This window comes from Trichosurus vulpecula, chromosome 5 (genome assembly GCF_011100635.1).
Source record: "Trichosurus vulpecula isolate mTriVul1 chromosome 5, mTriVul1.pri, whole genome shotgun sequence".
NCBI classification, from domain to species: Eukaryota; Metazoa; Chordata; class Mammalia; order Diprotodontia; family Phalangeridae; genus Trichosurus; species Trichosurus vulpecula.
Window position 1 is genome coordinate 167,466,070 of NC_050577.1, and position 15,865 is coordinate 167,481,934.

General features: G+C 39.6%; 1 protein-coding gene across 1 annotated transcript in view; it reads right to left on the minus strand.

The window, feature by feature from the left end:
- Positions 1-15,865, minus strand: part of CAMK1D (calcium/calmodulin dependent protein kinase ID) — a 475,179-nt gene that overhangs the window by 21,815 nt on the left and 437,499 nt on the right. The window contains exons 7-8 of the mRNA XM_036759709.1: positions 5,523-5,635; positions 3,780-3,858 (exon numbers count right to left, since the gene is read on the minus strand). Coding sequence (XP_036615604.1) covers positions 3,780-3,858; positions 5,523-5,635 — 192 coding nt within the window. The remainder of the gene's footprint in view (positions 1-3,779; positions 3,859-5,522; positions 5,636-15,865) is intronic.

Here is a 15,865-nt window from a genome sequence, read left to right on the forward strand (position 1 = left end):
TTGAGAATGAGACTGTGCAATCTTTTTTTGGTGACAAAGAAGACCAAAACATACAGCCAGAAGAAGTCAACAAAGTCAAAGAGCCTACATCAAAAGCCTCCAAGAAAAACATAAACTGGTTGTAGGCCATGGAAGAGCTCAAAAAGGATTTGGAAAAGCAAGTAAGAGAAGTGGAGGAAAAATTGGGAAAAGAAATGAGAGTGATGCAAGAAAACTATGAAAAACAAGTCAATGACTTACTAAAGGAGACCCAAAGAAAATACTGAAGAAAATAAAACCTTAAAAATAGACTAACTCAAGTGGCAAAAGAGCTCCAAAAAGCCAAGGAGGAGAAGGATGCCTTGAAAGGCAGAATTAGCCAAATGGAAAAGGAGGTCCAGAAGACCACTGAAGAAAATACTACCTTAAAAATTAGATTGGAGCAAATGGAAGTTAGTGACTTGATGAGAAATCAAGATATTATAAAACAGAACCAAAGGAATGAAAAAATGGAAGACAATGTGAAATATCTCATTGGAAAAACCACTGACCTGGAGAATAGATCCAGGAGAGATAATTTAAAAATTATTGGACTACCTGAAAGCCATGATCAAAAAAAGAGCCTAGATATCATCTTTCAAGAAATTATCAAGGAAAACTGCCCTGATATTCTAGAACCAGAGAGTAAAATAGAAATTGAAAGAATCCACCAATCGCCTCCTGAAAAAGATCCCAAAAAGAAAACTCCTAGGAATATTGTCGCTAAATTCCAGAGCTCCCAGATCAAGGAGAAAATACTGTAAGCAACCAGAAAGAAACAATTTGAGTATTGTGGAAACACAGTCAGGATAACACAAGATCTAGCAGCTTCTATATTAAGGGATCAAAGGGCTTGGAATATGATATTCCCAGAGGTCAATGGAGCTAGGATTAAAACCAAGAATCACCTACCCAGCAAAACTGAGTATAATTCTCCAAGGCAAAATATGGATTTTCAATAAAATAGAGGACTTTCAAGGTTTCTCAGTGAAAAGACCAGAGCTGAATAGAAAATTTGAGTTTCAAACACAAGAATCAAAGAGAAGCATGAAAAGGTAAATGAGAAAGAGAAATCGTAAGGGACTTACTAAAGTCAAACTGTTTTGTTTACATTTCTACATGGAAAGATGATGTATGTAATTCATGAGACCTCAGTATTAGGGTAGCTGAAGGGAATATACATACATATATATATATATACATACATACATACATATATATATATACATACATATATATACACACACACACAGAGGGCACAGGGTGAGTTGAATATGAAGGGATGATATCTAAAAAAAATCAAATTAAGGGATGAGAGAGGAATATATTGAGAGAAGGAGAAAGGGAGAGATAGAATGGGGTAAATTATCTCACATAAAAGTGGCAAGAAAAAGCACTCCATTGGAATGGAAGAGGGGGGAGGTGAGGGGGAATGAGTGAATCTTGCTGTCATCAGATTTGACCGGAGGAGGGAATACCATACACACTCAATTGGGTATCTTACCCCACAAGAAAGAAAGAGGAAGGAGACAAAAAAGGGGGGATGATAGAAGGGAGGGCAGATAGGGGGAGGCAGTAATCAAAAGCAAACACTTTTGAAAAGGGACAGGGTCAAGGGAGAAAATTGAATAAAGGGGGACAGGATAGGAGGGAGCAAAATATAGTTAGTCTTTCACAACATGAATATTGTGGAAGGGTTTTACATAATGATACATGTGTGGCCTATGTTGAATTGCTTGCTTTCTTAGGTAGGGTGGGTAGGGAGGGAAGAGGGGAGAGAATTTGGAACTCAAAGTTTTAAAAGCAGATGTTCAAAAAAAAGGTGTTTTTGCATGCAACTGGGAAATAAGATATACAGGCAATGGGGCACAGAAATCTATCTTGCCCTACAAGAAAGTAAGAGAAAAGGGGATGGGGGGGGTGGGGTGACAGAAGGGAGGGCTGACCGGGGAACGGAGCAACCAGAATATATGCCATCTTGGAGTGGGGGAGGGTAGAAATGGGGAGAAAATTTGTAATTCAAAATCTTGTGGAAATCAAAGCTGAAAACTAAAAATATTAAATAAATAATAATAACAAAAAAAGTATATTGGGACACTTGACTGACTTAGCCCACTGAAGCTCAAGTCTCCCAAGCTCAAGAGGTCCACCAGCTTCAGACTTCCTATTGCCAGGAATTTACAGTTAGCACCACCATGCCTGGTTCATTTCTTAATCCTAAACCATACTTTCCAACTCTTTTTTTTGGCTGTCCTGCTCAGTGTCTGCTTTTGTATACCAAGTCACGCAGTACCAAAGAATACATTGACTTGGTTTGCCATTAAATTCTTTGTAGATGTTCTCCAGTTTTTCTCTGCAAAAGATCCTAGCGCATAAGTTATGATTATTTCCATGATGATCTTTTTGCTTTTGCCTATTGTTAGCAGTGTAAGGTGAGATGACCAAGTGATCCATGAATGGATATTTTTCATTGCTCTTGAGCACGTGATAGAAACACTCCATGACTTTCTGAGGAGAACCTGTGAGACTTCCTTACATTTAGCTATGACTTCTTTATGTTTTTAGTATCATGATATGGTTAAATTCTTCCCATAGTAATGAAGGATTCACTGATTCTTGGATGAAGGAATTAAGTTTCAACAGTTAATGTTTAAGGATGATTTAAAATTAATTTGAGCCCTCTACCTCCTTTTCTGCTGTTCTAGCACCATCACTATGGAAAGAAGATGGACAAATAAGACTAGAGGACATTTTTTGCTTTTCTTTTTTCACTTAACTCACCAGAGTCAAAGAATTCATGATCTAGTGGCCAGCCTGCTGGTGAAGAGTCTGTACTTAGCTAGATTGGCCCTCAGAAAGCAGGAACAGTCTGTCACCTGATCCATATTTGAAACCTTTCAGTCTTGGTAGAATCTGTCACAGTCTATCAATATATGTAGTGAATATGCTATTAAAAGGGAATTCTTCTTTATAGAAGAGATGTGCTCTAAAAGTGTGTCATTTAGATTTTTATAAACCTAATTCCATATTAGATTTTATAAACCTAATTCCATACTAGGATGCATTCCTATTTAAGGAATCCTAAAGTAACTTATCAGAGAGTGGAAAAAAAAATCCTTTTTCCCCTCAATGAATAACAATTCTCTTTTTAAAAATCTATTCTTATTTCATTCCGATTTCCATGTATCAGGGTTAGCTAAGTCAGGGAACATGCCTGTACAGTTCTCTTTTGCTGGGGAATTAGAAGACAGGTTTAATTGCCAATGCTGATACTAGATGTGTGCCTATGAGCAAGTCACTTGCTTTTCTCAGCCTCAGTTTGTCTCATCTACAAAACAGAAACAGTCATACACTATCAGCATCATAAGGCTGTTGAAAGGAAAGCACTTTATGAATGTGAGCTAATTTTTTTTTATATTATTTTTTTTTCCTTTATTTATTTTTAGTTTACCACACACGGTTCTACATAGTTTTGAGTTCCAGTTGAATGTGAGCTAATTTTAAGGGACTGACTGTCCAAGGACGAGATGTTGCATCTCTTGCTGCTTTTTGGCCAATTACCTCCTCATTAACAACTATAGAAGGGGGTAGAGAAGGGAAAAAAAAGAAAGCCCAGATTTGGCTTAGGGAGAAGACTAAAAACCTTGGTTATAATGAGGTGTGATGATAACCTATGGGTTTCATAATTGAGATCTCCCAATTACTACTGTAGTGAAAAGGAATTTGACAATCATTATCTCATGCTGCATGATTTTTCTTACCAGGGGTGCCGAGCTGCCTGCTCACATGTATATCTTTTATTGGGATCTTTCTCCATCAAATTCCGAATGAAATCTTTAGCTGTTAAAAAAAAGAAAACAAGACTGTGAATCAGATTTGTACTTTAAAACATGGCTATATGATGCCACCATGGACAGGGATCCTATTGTTTATGCTGTCAAACAGATTTGATCAAACCTTTCCAAACTCTAACACACACTTGGCACTAAGTGCAAATAGTACAGTACCAGCATCTTAGAAAGGGGCAACTATGAACTAGGACATCAGAGTGGTCGTCTGGTGAGCCAGTGGCAAAGCAAGGACTAGGAGCCACATTCCTTTGCTTCTAGAATCTAATCTTCTCTACACAAGACTACACTATCTTTTATTCATTGTAAAGAATTGTGGAAATGGTCCTTTGTCATGTCAGCTTGCTAAACTTCAGTGGGATGGATAAAGTGTCCTATGCGTCCTATATAACCATGGGCTTCATGCTTTATAATAAACATTACAGAAAGCTGTTTGGCAATGTGCCACCCCCCTTTATTTTAAATCAGGGGTAACACTAGTGGTTTGTAGGCTGTAAAGGCAGGCCAGATTTGGCCCCCGGCCATAGTTTGCTGACCCAGCCCTTTTTTTGATACAGATAGTAAGTAATGTGGCATCAGGTATTTGAGTTATACCATTACACAACAAAACTCTTTCTGAGTTCAAATTCGGCCTCAGACACTTACTAGCCATGTGACCCTGGACATATCACTTAACCCTATTTGCCTCGTTCTCATCTACAAAATAAACTGGAGAAGGAAATGGCAAATCACTCCAAGATCTTTGCTAAGAAAACCCTAAGTGGGGCCACTAAGAGTCAGACATGACTAAAAAAATGACTGAACAACAACAAAACAATGAAAGTCAGAAAACCTGGTGCTATCCTGGCTGTCTACTGCTCTTGAGCAAAGATGTGAGGGAATCCCTAATAAATGCTAAAACTACTACTTTCTTTAAAGATAAAATTAATTTCTAAATTGTTTCATATAACATTTCAATTATTTTTTTGTTCCCCAGATATAATCCCTTTTTTTTTAATCCTAGCAAATGAGCAATGAATTTTCTAGAAATAATACAGAGACATAGATCTAGAGCTTGAAGAAACCTCAGGAGCCATCAAGTGCAACCCTTTCATTTTAGGTAAAATGCTTATTAAGCATTTACTGTGTGCCAGAGATTGTACCTAGTGTTAGAGTTTTCGACTTCATCTTCATTGGGAATACTGCCCATGGACTCTGGATGAAACCTAGCTTAGGGCCTTATATACAGTTGGCACTCAATGAATGCATGTTGCTTGGACCCCAACATATAAATGAAGTAAATTTTGCATATTTAATACTATTTGTCACTGAAGCAGGGGCAAGTAAGTTCCTCATTATTGCTAGAATTCTTGGAAAAGGGACAACTTGGATCTTTAATAAGTTTGGTTACATTATCTAAAGCATTTGATAAGTATTTCCCTCTGGGAAATTCTAGATCAATACATCCTTAGTGATAGCTTTTCCCTTGACTTCAGCATAAGCAACACCAGCCAAGCCCTCCTTCAGCTTTTCCCAGGGCTCTCCCAGAGGTACCAGGCATGCACGGGCCACAGAGGTTTTAATGAGAACATGAGAAATGACAGGGCCCTGATGGCAGCAGATGGCTGGTGTGGGGGGATCACAGGTGCTGCACCCTCACGAAGGTTGGCTACCTACCAGAATCTGAGATGTCATCCCAATAAGGGGAGTCAAATTCATATTCTGCCTTGAGAATCTGCTCAAAGAGTTTGGAGTCGTTTTCGTCATAGAAGGGAGGGTAACCGCAGAGTCTGAAAAACACATTGTGACAAGGGCCTGAAACAGCTGGATCACAAAGAAGACTGGTTTCACATTTTAACCATAACAAAGGAGATTTTTTTTATTTGATTGAAAAATGCTCAAGGCCACAAAGATAACCTCAGAAAGTATTACATGCATTCTATGGGCAAAAGTATTGATACAAATTACATTTCCCAGTTTTTGATACTCAAAGAAAAAAATGGGCATTTAGCATCACCACAATTTTGCATACTACAGAGGGAAGGAAACAAGCACTTATAAAGCACCTGCTGTGTGCCAAGCATTGTCTTAAGCGTTTTACAAACATTACCTTATTTGATCCTTACAGCAACCCTTGGAAATAGATGCTATTATTATCCCCATGTTTACAGTTGAAGAAACTGGAATAGAGCTTACGTGACTTGCCCAGCCAGTAAGTGTCTGAGGCTGGATTTGAACTCAGGTCTTCCTGATTCTAGGCCCAGTGTTCTATCTCCTTTGCCACCTGGCTGTGAGGAGCACAGAGCTGCAATGCTTTCAAAATCTCCCTTAGCATGGCCGCTAGAATTGAACCTGGTGTTCCAGGTGTTGAATATTGTATAAGAAAGAACTTCCTAACCATGAGATTTGTCTGGGACTGGAATGGCCTGCTGTAGGAGATAGCATTTTGGCCATTGCTAGAGGTGGCTCAGTGGATAGATTGCTGGGCCTGGAGTCAGGAAGACCTGAATTCAAATCCAGCCTCAGACACTTACTAGCTGTGTGGCCCTGGACAAGTCACTTAACCTCTGTTTGCCTTAATTCAAGGGAGAAGAAAATGGCAAAGCAGTGCAGCATCATTGCCAAGAAAACCTTATATAGGGTCATGAACAGTTGGACATGACTGAATGACTGAACAGTCATAATAAGAGGCATTCTAGAAGTGACTGGATGGCCATTTGTCATGGACGTTGCACAGAGGATTCCTACATTGCTCAGGGAATACACTAAAATCAGCAGTTCTCCAAGTATGGTTCAGGGACCCCAGTGGTCCCCAAGGTCAGGATTATTTACAAAATGTTTTAAATTATAACATGGCAAATTTCAATGGATATACCCCATAGAAACTCTTTTGAAGGTCTTCTGTAATTTGTGAGAGTGTCAAGGGTTCCTGAGATCTATAGGGCTTGGTGACCTCTCAATTGTCCCTTCCAACTGTAATAGTTCCAGATTTAAAACAAACAAAAAACCACCAAATTTTTTTTCCAATGGCAATTGGCCTAAATGAGTAACATTTCCTGCCAAGTGAGTAGAAAAGAGTGACAAACTTATTTTTAAAAATTTTATATGACGTAGTGAAAGATAGACTCCTTAAAAAATAAGCATTGTGGATGAGTACATTTTCATACTTGTTTGTAGGCCTCTGGGACTCATTTCACACTAGTGATTAGAGACACAAGAAAGGGAATTGCAAAATTGAGGTTGCAGAGTATTACCCACCATCCCTGCTTGAAGGCTTAAGTTTTGCTTCTTAATAATAGTGTTATCAGTATCTCTAATATTGTCACCTGTTGGAAAGAATAGTACCAGTGATTAAATCTGAACTATTTCAAATCCAGTTTTCTTTAACTTATGAGAATAAATCATCCTCAACTCTTCCTTCTCCTTCTTACTCCCATATTTCATTAGTTTCCAAATCTTAATGATATTGCTTCCCTAACAACTCTTGGATCTGTCAACTCCTCTCCACTCACATAGCCAGTGTTTCCTTATCTCTTGTCAAGACTATTGCAATTAAACATTGAATGAATGAATAAAAAGCATTTGTTAAGTACTTGCTTGTGCCAATCATTGTACTGGAAAGGCTGGGAAATAAATACAAAAGTAAGAGATGCCATTTGCTCAAGAAGCTTACTATCAAAAGGAAGAAATGACATATTTAGGAGTATAGTGGCCTGAGAAGAGTGTTTTGGTCTGAGAAGTCATAGGAATAGCGAGTGTAACCAGTCAGGAGTTGATTGGTATACCAGAAGCATCAGAAATGGTTTAATACTGGTTTCTGTAGCAAGAGGTGGAAAGCAGAGGCTGAGGGTAAGGGCTAGAGGTTGGAAAGGGGAGGCATGTGGGAGAAGAGCAAATATCAAGAAGAGGAGTGGATGTAGAAGGATGGATGGATGTGAACAGTGGTCTGGTTGGTCTGGAGCTGGCTGGATATAGTGAGTGGGCTATGTTAGCCTGCATCTCTCATGAATCAAGACAGCCTGGTTCTAGGGTGGGCCTTCCAATAGCTAAGTTCCTTAACTCCCCAGGGCATGATCTTCTCTTCTTTCCACTTCTCTCTTTTCATCTATCCTTCACAGAGCTGCCAAAATAATCTTCCCCTAAAGTGCCAGCGGATCATTTCACATTCCACTCCCTGCCCTCAAGAATCCTCTGTGGCTCACTAATGCTTCTAGGATGGAAAACAGACCTCACTCCACTATTTGATATGCTTAGCAATGTTTCCAGTTTATCCTTCCAGATTTCTTTCATATCATTCCTGGCCAGCACTCTGCTTTTTGCCCCCATGGTCTATCTGCCATTCCTAGAGCTCAATCTTCCATATTCAACTCTGTGACTTTGCACAGGCTTCTCTTCATGCTCTGTGTCCTCCCCCCTCCACCCCCAAATCCCTAGCTTCCTTCAAGGCTCAGCTGCTTACCCACATGCAGCCTTTCCTCAGTATTCTAGTTCATATTGCTTCCCTCCTTAAATTAACTTGTGTCTACTTATCTGCTGAAATGTTGTATGTCCCAAGAGAATGCAAGTTCCTTGAGGAACAGGGAACTCCCCTTCCATTGGGTCCACAAGACCTAACACCATGTCTTGTACACTGTAGGTATTTAATACATATCAGTGGATATGTAATACTCACATCCAGCATTAAATGACAATGTTTCGGTCTGTTATCCATGAAACTCCTACTCTGGAAGTCCTACCTAACCATGATTAGGGGTTACACTGGACTCTAGAAGGCTATGCTAGCACAGCACCAGAACTAATGGGTATTATCAACTTGGAAAGACTTTGAATACTGGGACAATTAATTAACTCTTTTGTCTCATGTAGTTTTCACTCATGATTTCTTGCAATGAAGCTTCAGTAAACCATGCTTTGCTAAAGCCCACTGGGATTCAAATGGAGCTACTTGACTGTGCCTTTGAACCCAAATCACTCTGGCTCTCACTGACTGGACAATAATAGGTCCCAGCCCAAGCCTCACTTGCTCATAGTTTGGGTTTGGATGGCTCAGAGTGAGCATAAATAGCAATTGTTTCTGTTCTGGCCCAAAACTCTGAGTGTCTTCCCCACCAGGATTGATTCTTTTGGGAAGTCAAACTGGGCCATCTTTTGCCCCAGTACCTACCTACCCTTTAATCACTGAATGGGTGTTGCCTCAGACAAACTGAGACCCCAAAATGACTTTCGCTTAAAAAGGACAGGCTTTCCCTCTGTATCTGGGGCCATCACTAGTCAAACTGACCTAAGTTTTGCCACTGGACTATGATAACTGTAGAGAAGAGAGTGAAGCTGATGACTTTGCATATTGCCGCCTCACTTAAATCCAATTCACTTGTAAGTGAAGACATTACCCTCCTGATGTCATTGGTCCTCTTTGAGAAGGAAGGATCAATGACAGCAGATTTTTGGAAAAAAAGATAATAGGGAGGCAGTATGGTGCAGTAGCAAGGGTGCCTGGGATTTGGAGTCAGAAGACCTGAATTTGAGTTCTGGTTTTGCCATTGTACCTATATTGCCTTGGATAGGGCACTTAATCTCTCTGAGAGTTAAGAGATTTGTCATCTGTAAAATGAGGAAGTTAATGAGTTAGCCCGCATGGTCCCTTATAATTCCAAATCTATTTTTATCATCTCTGAATGCAAACAATCCACCAAGAAGTTTCAGGGGAAACTTCTTTTGGAAATGTGGTGCTTTCTTTTATTTAAGTAACAGACAATACGATAGAAAAAGCACCGAACTGGCAACAGATAATCTAAGTTCTAATTTCACCTTTGCTGTTATTTAGCTATGTTGCTTTGGACAACCTACAACCTCTCTGGACTTCAGTTTCTTCATCTGTAACATGAGGGGTCTGGACTATGATCTTTAAAGTACCTTCTAGTTTTAGTAATCTGTGTTTCTTCTTTTTTCTCTGTTGTTTATAAAGCTAGCTGTAAAACCTTTTTAAAGTGACTTTGGGTGTGCTGGCATTACCACAATACAGGGGAGGACAAGCACATTGGTTGCTGGGTTTTGAATCTAGAGTAGGGTTGGGGCAAGAGAGCCACTCCCAGCTGGAAGCAGGCAGTGGTGACCAGGATGGGAGGAGGTAGACAGGCTTAATTCTGGAAGCTGGGAAGTAAACAGTTTAGCGGCTTGAAAATCTAGAGATTTGCAGCCAGTAGGAGAGCATGCCCAGAAACCAAGTCATAAATCTTTCTGTAAAGCCCAGCTTTATCAAAGATACAGCCCTGCTCTAGTTTAATGAAACAAACAAGGAGGCATCAACAGGCCCCTGGCCTCCAAGGAATTAGGCTGTGGACAAATAAGAAATGTATTAAAGATCTGAAATATAACTTCTTTACTCTAGTTCTTCAGGCTCACATAGCCAGGAGGCACAACACCACCCTGGTACTGCTAAGAAGGAGAAGGGTTAGAGACATTTTTATCGAATGCAAGCTAGCCTGCAGTCTGAAAAGGGTCAAAAGCAATTTATTCTAGTGAGGTTTATTTAGGGAGTAAGTGCCTGGAAAATTTTAATTTGGGGCATCTGTCGTTCCTTGCTGGGGGGGGGGGGTGGAGGAGGGCAGAGACAGACAGCAATGGACAGAGAGAGACTCACAGAGACCAAGAGAAAGAGAAGGGGTTGAGGTGGAGGAAAAGCATGCTTTTGAAACCACTAAGCACATATTGATGTAAGCTTTAGTCAGCCAAAGGAATCCAGGACCAGAGAGATTTGATACTTAAATATTTCCCATAATGAGCATTTGGTCTAATGTAAGTATATTTAATGAGAAAGGCAGACATAAGGAAATGTGAATCCATTTTTTTAAAAAAAATGTCCAGATTTTGGATAAGTGAGGTTTTGTTCCTCAGTGTGTTATTATGGTTCATTTCATTATTTGTGTTCTTTTCCAAAGAGAAGTCTTTAGGAAAATTCTAAGAAAGATTCTTCTTGTATTAAATATTCTAGTGTGTGCCTCTATATTCTGGCTTGGGCTCTTTATTACATAGTAATGCTTCTATCTTGGAGGACAGATGCAGTGGAAATGGACACAGGACTTGGAAACAAGCACATTATGTGAGAAATTAAGGAAGAATGTTAAAACAGCTGAGTGGGTAACCCACCAAACCAGGTTCTCTTTCCTCCTTTTAAAAATGATACAAGAGAAGTCGCTACGCAGTCTTGCTTCGAGGCAAGAGGATAGAGGAGATGATGGCTTCAGGTTCCTTTCTTCCTTATATATAGATCATAGATCATAAAGTCACAGGTTTGGAGCTGGAAAGGACCTTAGAAACCATGGAGCCCAATCTCCCCATTTCACAGATGAGGAAAATGAAGCCTAGTGGAGTTATTATCCAAGGTCACAAGGCTGTAACAGAAGTTCCACGAACCCAGATTCTCTGACTCCAAATCTATCACTCCTTCCACTACTGCCTCTTATCAGGAAGAACCTACTATAAAGAATTTAGACTTAGGAACCCTTAATTGCTCATCATGACTGTGGTTTATTTGACCTCTGATCTCAGTTCCCTCCAAATGGCCTCACTACCTGAAGTGAGATCAAAGGCATCTTAGAGATTTCTAGTCCCAGGCGTGTGCTGGAAAATGTTTAATAATCAGCTCTTCAAAAAATAAAAAGTACACATGATAACACTTTAAAGTTTAATCTGCATTATTCACATTTTCTCCATCACCTTCCTAAGTTTAGATAGTCAACAAAATAAATCAAGCCCTGATTTGTAACATTTGTCAATTCCAAGGTGTAAGTATTCACACTGAAACTTTGACAGTTGGCTCTTGGGAGACATACATACAAGCTGACTCTAGCACATAACTGCCTAGTTTGGTTCCCTCATTATACAGCCAAAGAAAGTGAGCCCACAGAGCTTAAGTGACTAATCCAAGGTCACACAAATAAAAATTAGCCAAGTTGGGACTCAATGTACATATGCTTTATTGTAATATTAATTAAGATGGGATTTTTTTTTTACTGTTTTTTCTTTTAGAATGCTAAAGTAATCAAGTGCCTTTGATTAAGTCTTACTAGGTGCAAAGCCCCAGGTATACACACCCTTTTGCTAACTAGGTACCTTTTATTGATTAGCTGTGAAGCCTTTGGGCCCTAAGAAGGGTAAATAAACTCAGAAGTTAGTGTATTGTTGGGGTTCTCACTCACTGGAAGATTGTTGGTGTAGAGACTCTGGGTAGCCGCTGGAGCTCCCCGGCTTTGAAGAAAACCCAGATGTTGGTGCTTCTCTTTTTGGTTACTATGTATGTGATGTCTTGATTAGACAAAGCTTGTCTGTTGAATTGTGTGATTTGATCTGTTGATATTTTCTGTTTGTAATTTCTATTCGTATTTGCTCTGAAGTTCAGGGTGTTGGCTTTTCCCCCCTGAACTAACTGAATGATAAATGTATGTTTGATTAAAGTGAGATTGTTAACCCCTTAAAGTTGCTTCCCTTAGAAAAGCAGATCAATGAGCCTGTGCTGGCAGCTCTTGTTGCTGGTCTCATTGGGCCTTATACCCCTACAGCAGCTGCTAGCCAAATTGTTGTTACATTTATATGTACAAGTTCTCTTCCCACAATAGAATGTAAGCTCCTTGAGCATCTCTAGCACCTCCACTTGGTAGGTGCTGAATAAATGCTTGTTCATAATAAATCTGCCTTTAATTGGCAAGACAACCATTAACGACGTACATTAAGGAAAGAAGCAAAGTATACAATTGGCATTTGGACTGGGTATGCCATTGCCCAGTAATGCTAACTAGGTGGTTCCCTTCTCCAGGGGAAGAATTCTACCCACAGTAGCTTGCACAAAGTGTCTGTCATATTCCACAGAGCAGGAGATTTTTAATGCATGTTAATATGAAATTCCACAATGGCCAATCATGAGTGATTCAGCAATGCACAATTTTTCCTGGAAACCATAACACTATAATAACTTAAGAACTCTTAAGAGGCCCTGTTAGTTTACTGTAGCAATTATGCTATATTAAGTTATTATGTAACAGCCATGTATTTCCAGTTCGTTTGTCTTTCATCCTGTGTATCTGTACTGTGTTCCCCAGAGACAAAACATTTCTAAGCTGTCTTTTCTATCAGCTGCTTTTATACCCATGAAATAGCTACAGAGCAACCAAGGACTGTAAAATTATATGATGCTCAGTGCCCTGCCCAGGAGAGAATCAGTACCAGCCTCTAAAGTCACTGTAAATTTGGTTCAAGAGATATATAAAGAAAGGAATCACTTCCTTAGTGGATCTAGCCCCTAATCCATAGATGAAGTCAGAGAAATCTGAAATTTTCTAAAATAAATAAAAACCAAGTTCCAGCTGGCTCCATGTTAACTATAGTTGAATTTATGTAAAAGGCAACTACTTTTAGTCTCTTGTCCAAGAGGTGGTAACACAGTAACTGAAGAGCCCCTCACTCCATCATTCATCTTCATACTCTCTTCCTGAAAAATACTTCAATTAACAAATACTTTTTTTAGCACTTATTTACAGTATTTCATTGGGATTAAAGGGAGTTTAAAAATATATATATAAAATCTGGACCCTAGCATTGAGGGTTGTGTAATTAGAGTGATAAGATATATGTATATGTATAATGATCACACTGTGGAGCTTCACCTACCCTTGAAACTGCTCCACCCAAGATTACAAACTGAATGTCATTTCTCTGTATAAACTCCTGTTTTTCCATCTCTCTCACTGCCTCCCTATTCTTTACCTTTATCTCACCTTCCAGTCACTCAATCCTTTGCAGTCTATTACTTCTCTTCTCAATTTACTTCTCCATCTTGATGTCTTAATTAGCCTTTATAAGGAGGCAGTGTCTTGAATCACTTGCCCCTTTGTCCTTCTGTTATTCTTGCCCTGCAGATTCTCAGTGCTCAGCTACCTCCACCATCTACTTCATACCCTTTTGATCCAAGTCCAAGATCACTGCTGGAAGAAATCACAAAACTGGGCTGACTAGATCCATCAAAAAATTCATGCTACTAAAACTCAAATGGGCCATCATTCATTCAATCAACAAGCATTTATTATGCATGTACAGCACGATAGGCACTGGAGACAAGGACAAAATAGTCACTGAGTTCAAGGAATGTACGTTTTATCAGGGGAGACATACGTATATAGTCAAGTTAACATAATTTTATTAAGTATCTATTATGTTCCAGATATATAAAGGTATAATAGCCAGCTACTTTCTACACTGGAAGGTTTAAAGAAGAGGGGGAAGGGGGTGGAGTCATGCTTTTTTTGAAGGTCAACTGTGTCATTGACTCTTCCTGCTAGGTGGTCAAAAAAGGCATTGCTTTGTAATACCCTAAATGTTGGTCTTTCATCGCTGATCAGTGATTGGCCAAAAGTAACCTGGGGCTAAATCATCCGCAAATCACTGAAGCGCTTAGCTAACACGTGTTATCTGCTAGAAGCAAGCACGGTAGGCTGCTCTATTATATTGGTATATAGAAAGTAGATGCTAGGTGATGGGGGTTGGGGCGCTAGATGGTAAGGAAATAAGGAAAGGTCTTATGTAGACGGTAGCATATGAGCTAAGTCTAGAAGTAAGCTATGCATTCTAAGAGGTAGAAGTGAGGAGGGGGTGCATTCCAGGCATGGGGGACAGCCAATGAAAAATTAGAGATGAGAAACGTATGAAGAACTGTAAGAAGTCCATTTGATTGGAATGTAGAGTGTTTGATGGGAAAAAATGTGTAAGCAGACTAGAAAAGTAGTTTTACTAAAACCTCCATTATGGACTCCTTTGTGCCCCACCTTCCACATTCAAACTCCCCACTTCCCTCCACTCTGTCTTTTTTGTTTGTTTGTTTCAGTCTCTGCCAAAGCTAATCACTTCACATATGCCCTTGGTCTCAGCTCCTCCACCTAACCCTCCCAGGACCAAGCTTCACTAGTCATTCCTTCTTTCTGGAATCTTCAGTCTGTTCTCTTCCACTGGCTTCTTTCCCATTGTCTACAAACATGCTCAGATCTTCTCTGTCCTAAGATAGAGAGAGGTAGCTAAGCGGTGTAGTGGATTGAGTGCTCATTGGGCCTGGAGTGAAGAAGACCTGAGTTCAAATTTTCCCTCAGACTCTTACTAGCTGTGTGGTACTGGGCTAGTCATTTAACCTTCCTGCCTCAGTTTCAACTGTAAAATGGGGATTATTAATAGCAACTACCTTGCAGGGTTATTGTGATGATCAAATGAAATGTCATCTGTAAAGCTGCTTAGCATAGTGCCTGGTACATAGGAGGTACTTAATTAATGCTTATTCCCTTTCCCCTCCCCCAAGAAAACCTAGCATTGACCCAGCTATACCCTGAAGACATCAACCTAAATCTTCCTCTTCATTGCTACACTCACACATGAGTCCTTTTTGTGTCCTTCACCATGTAGATAAACCAATTCTTTGTTCAAAGCCTTGTGAGTCTGAATGTGCTTAAGGGGAACTTAAAAGTCATTTCTAGTACTGAAGTGTCAAAGAAACTGGTTCCACTTAGATGGGGTAGAAGAGGGGAAAATAAGCCCAATAAATGACGTCACCCAAAGTGACTCAAGGCACCTGAAAGAACCTCAGACACGAGGGCTATGGATAAATTCTCCCTGACTCAATCTAAAAATTGTTCAAATGAACTACTTTTTAGCTCAATGGTAGCATAAGGCATCCCAATACTTTCTGTCCATTGTGATGGGACTTTGTAGGCCAACATGATATGTTTCTTCATGGAGTACAGAAGACCTTAAGTACAGAAGTTGAGAAGACCTCTTTTAACCCGTTATTGTTCCCCGATACACATATTATTGCACAGATTGCCTGGTGGCAAAAATCATACCTTTTTATTCATTTGATATGCATTATCATCTGCCAAGAGGGAGTAGCCAAAGTTATTATTTCCACAAATGCTGCCTGTAACGAACATTTCGTTTCATCTTCTTGATATTAAACTGAACAAATCCTACTTACCATAAAGGAAAAG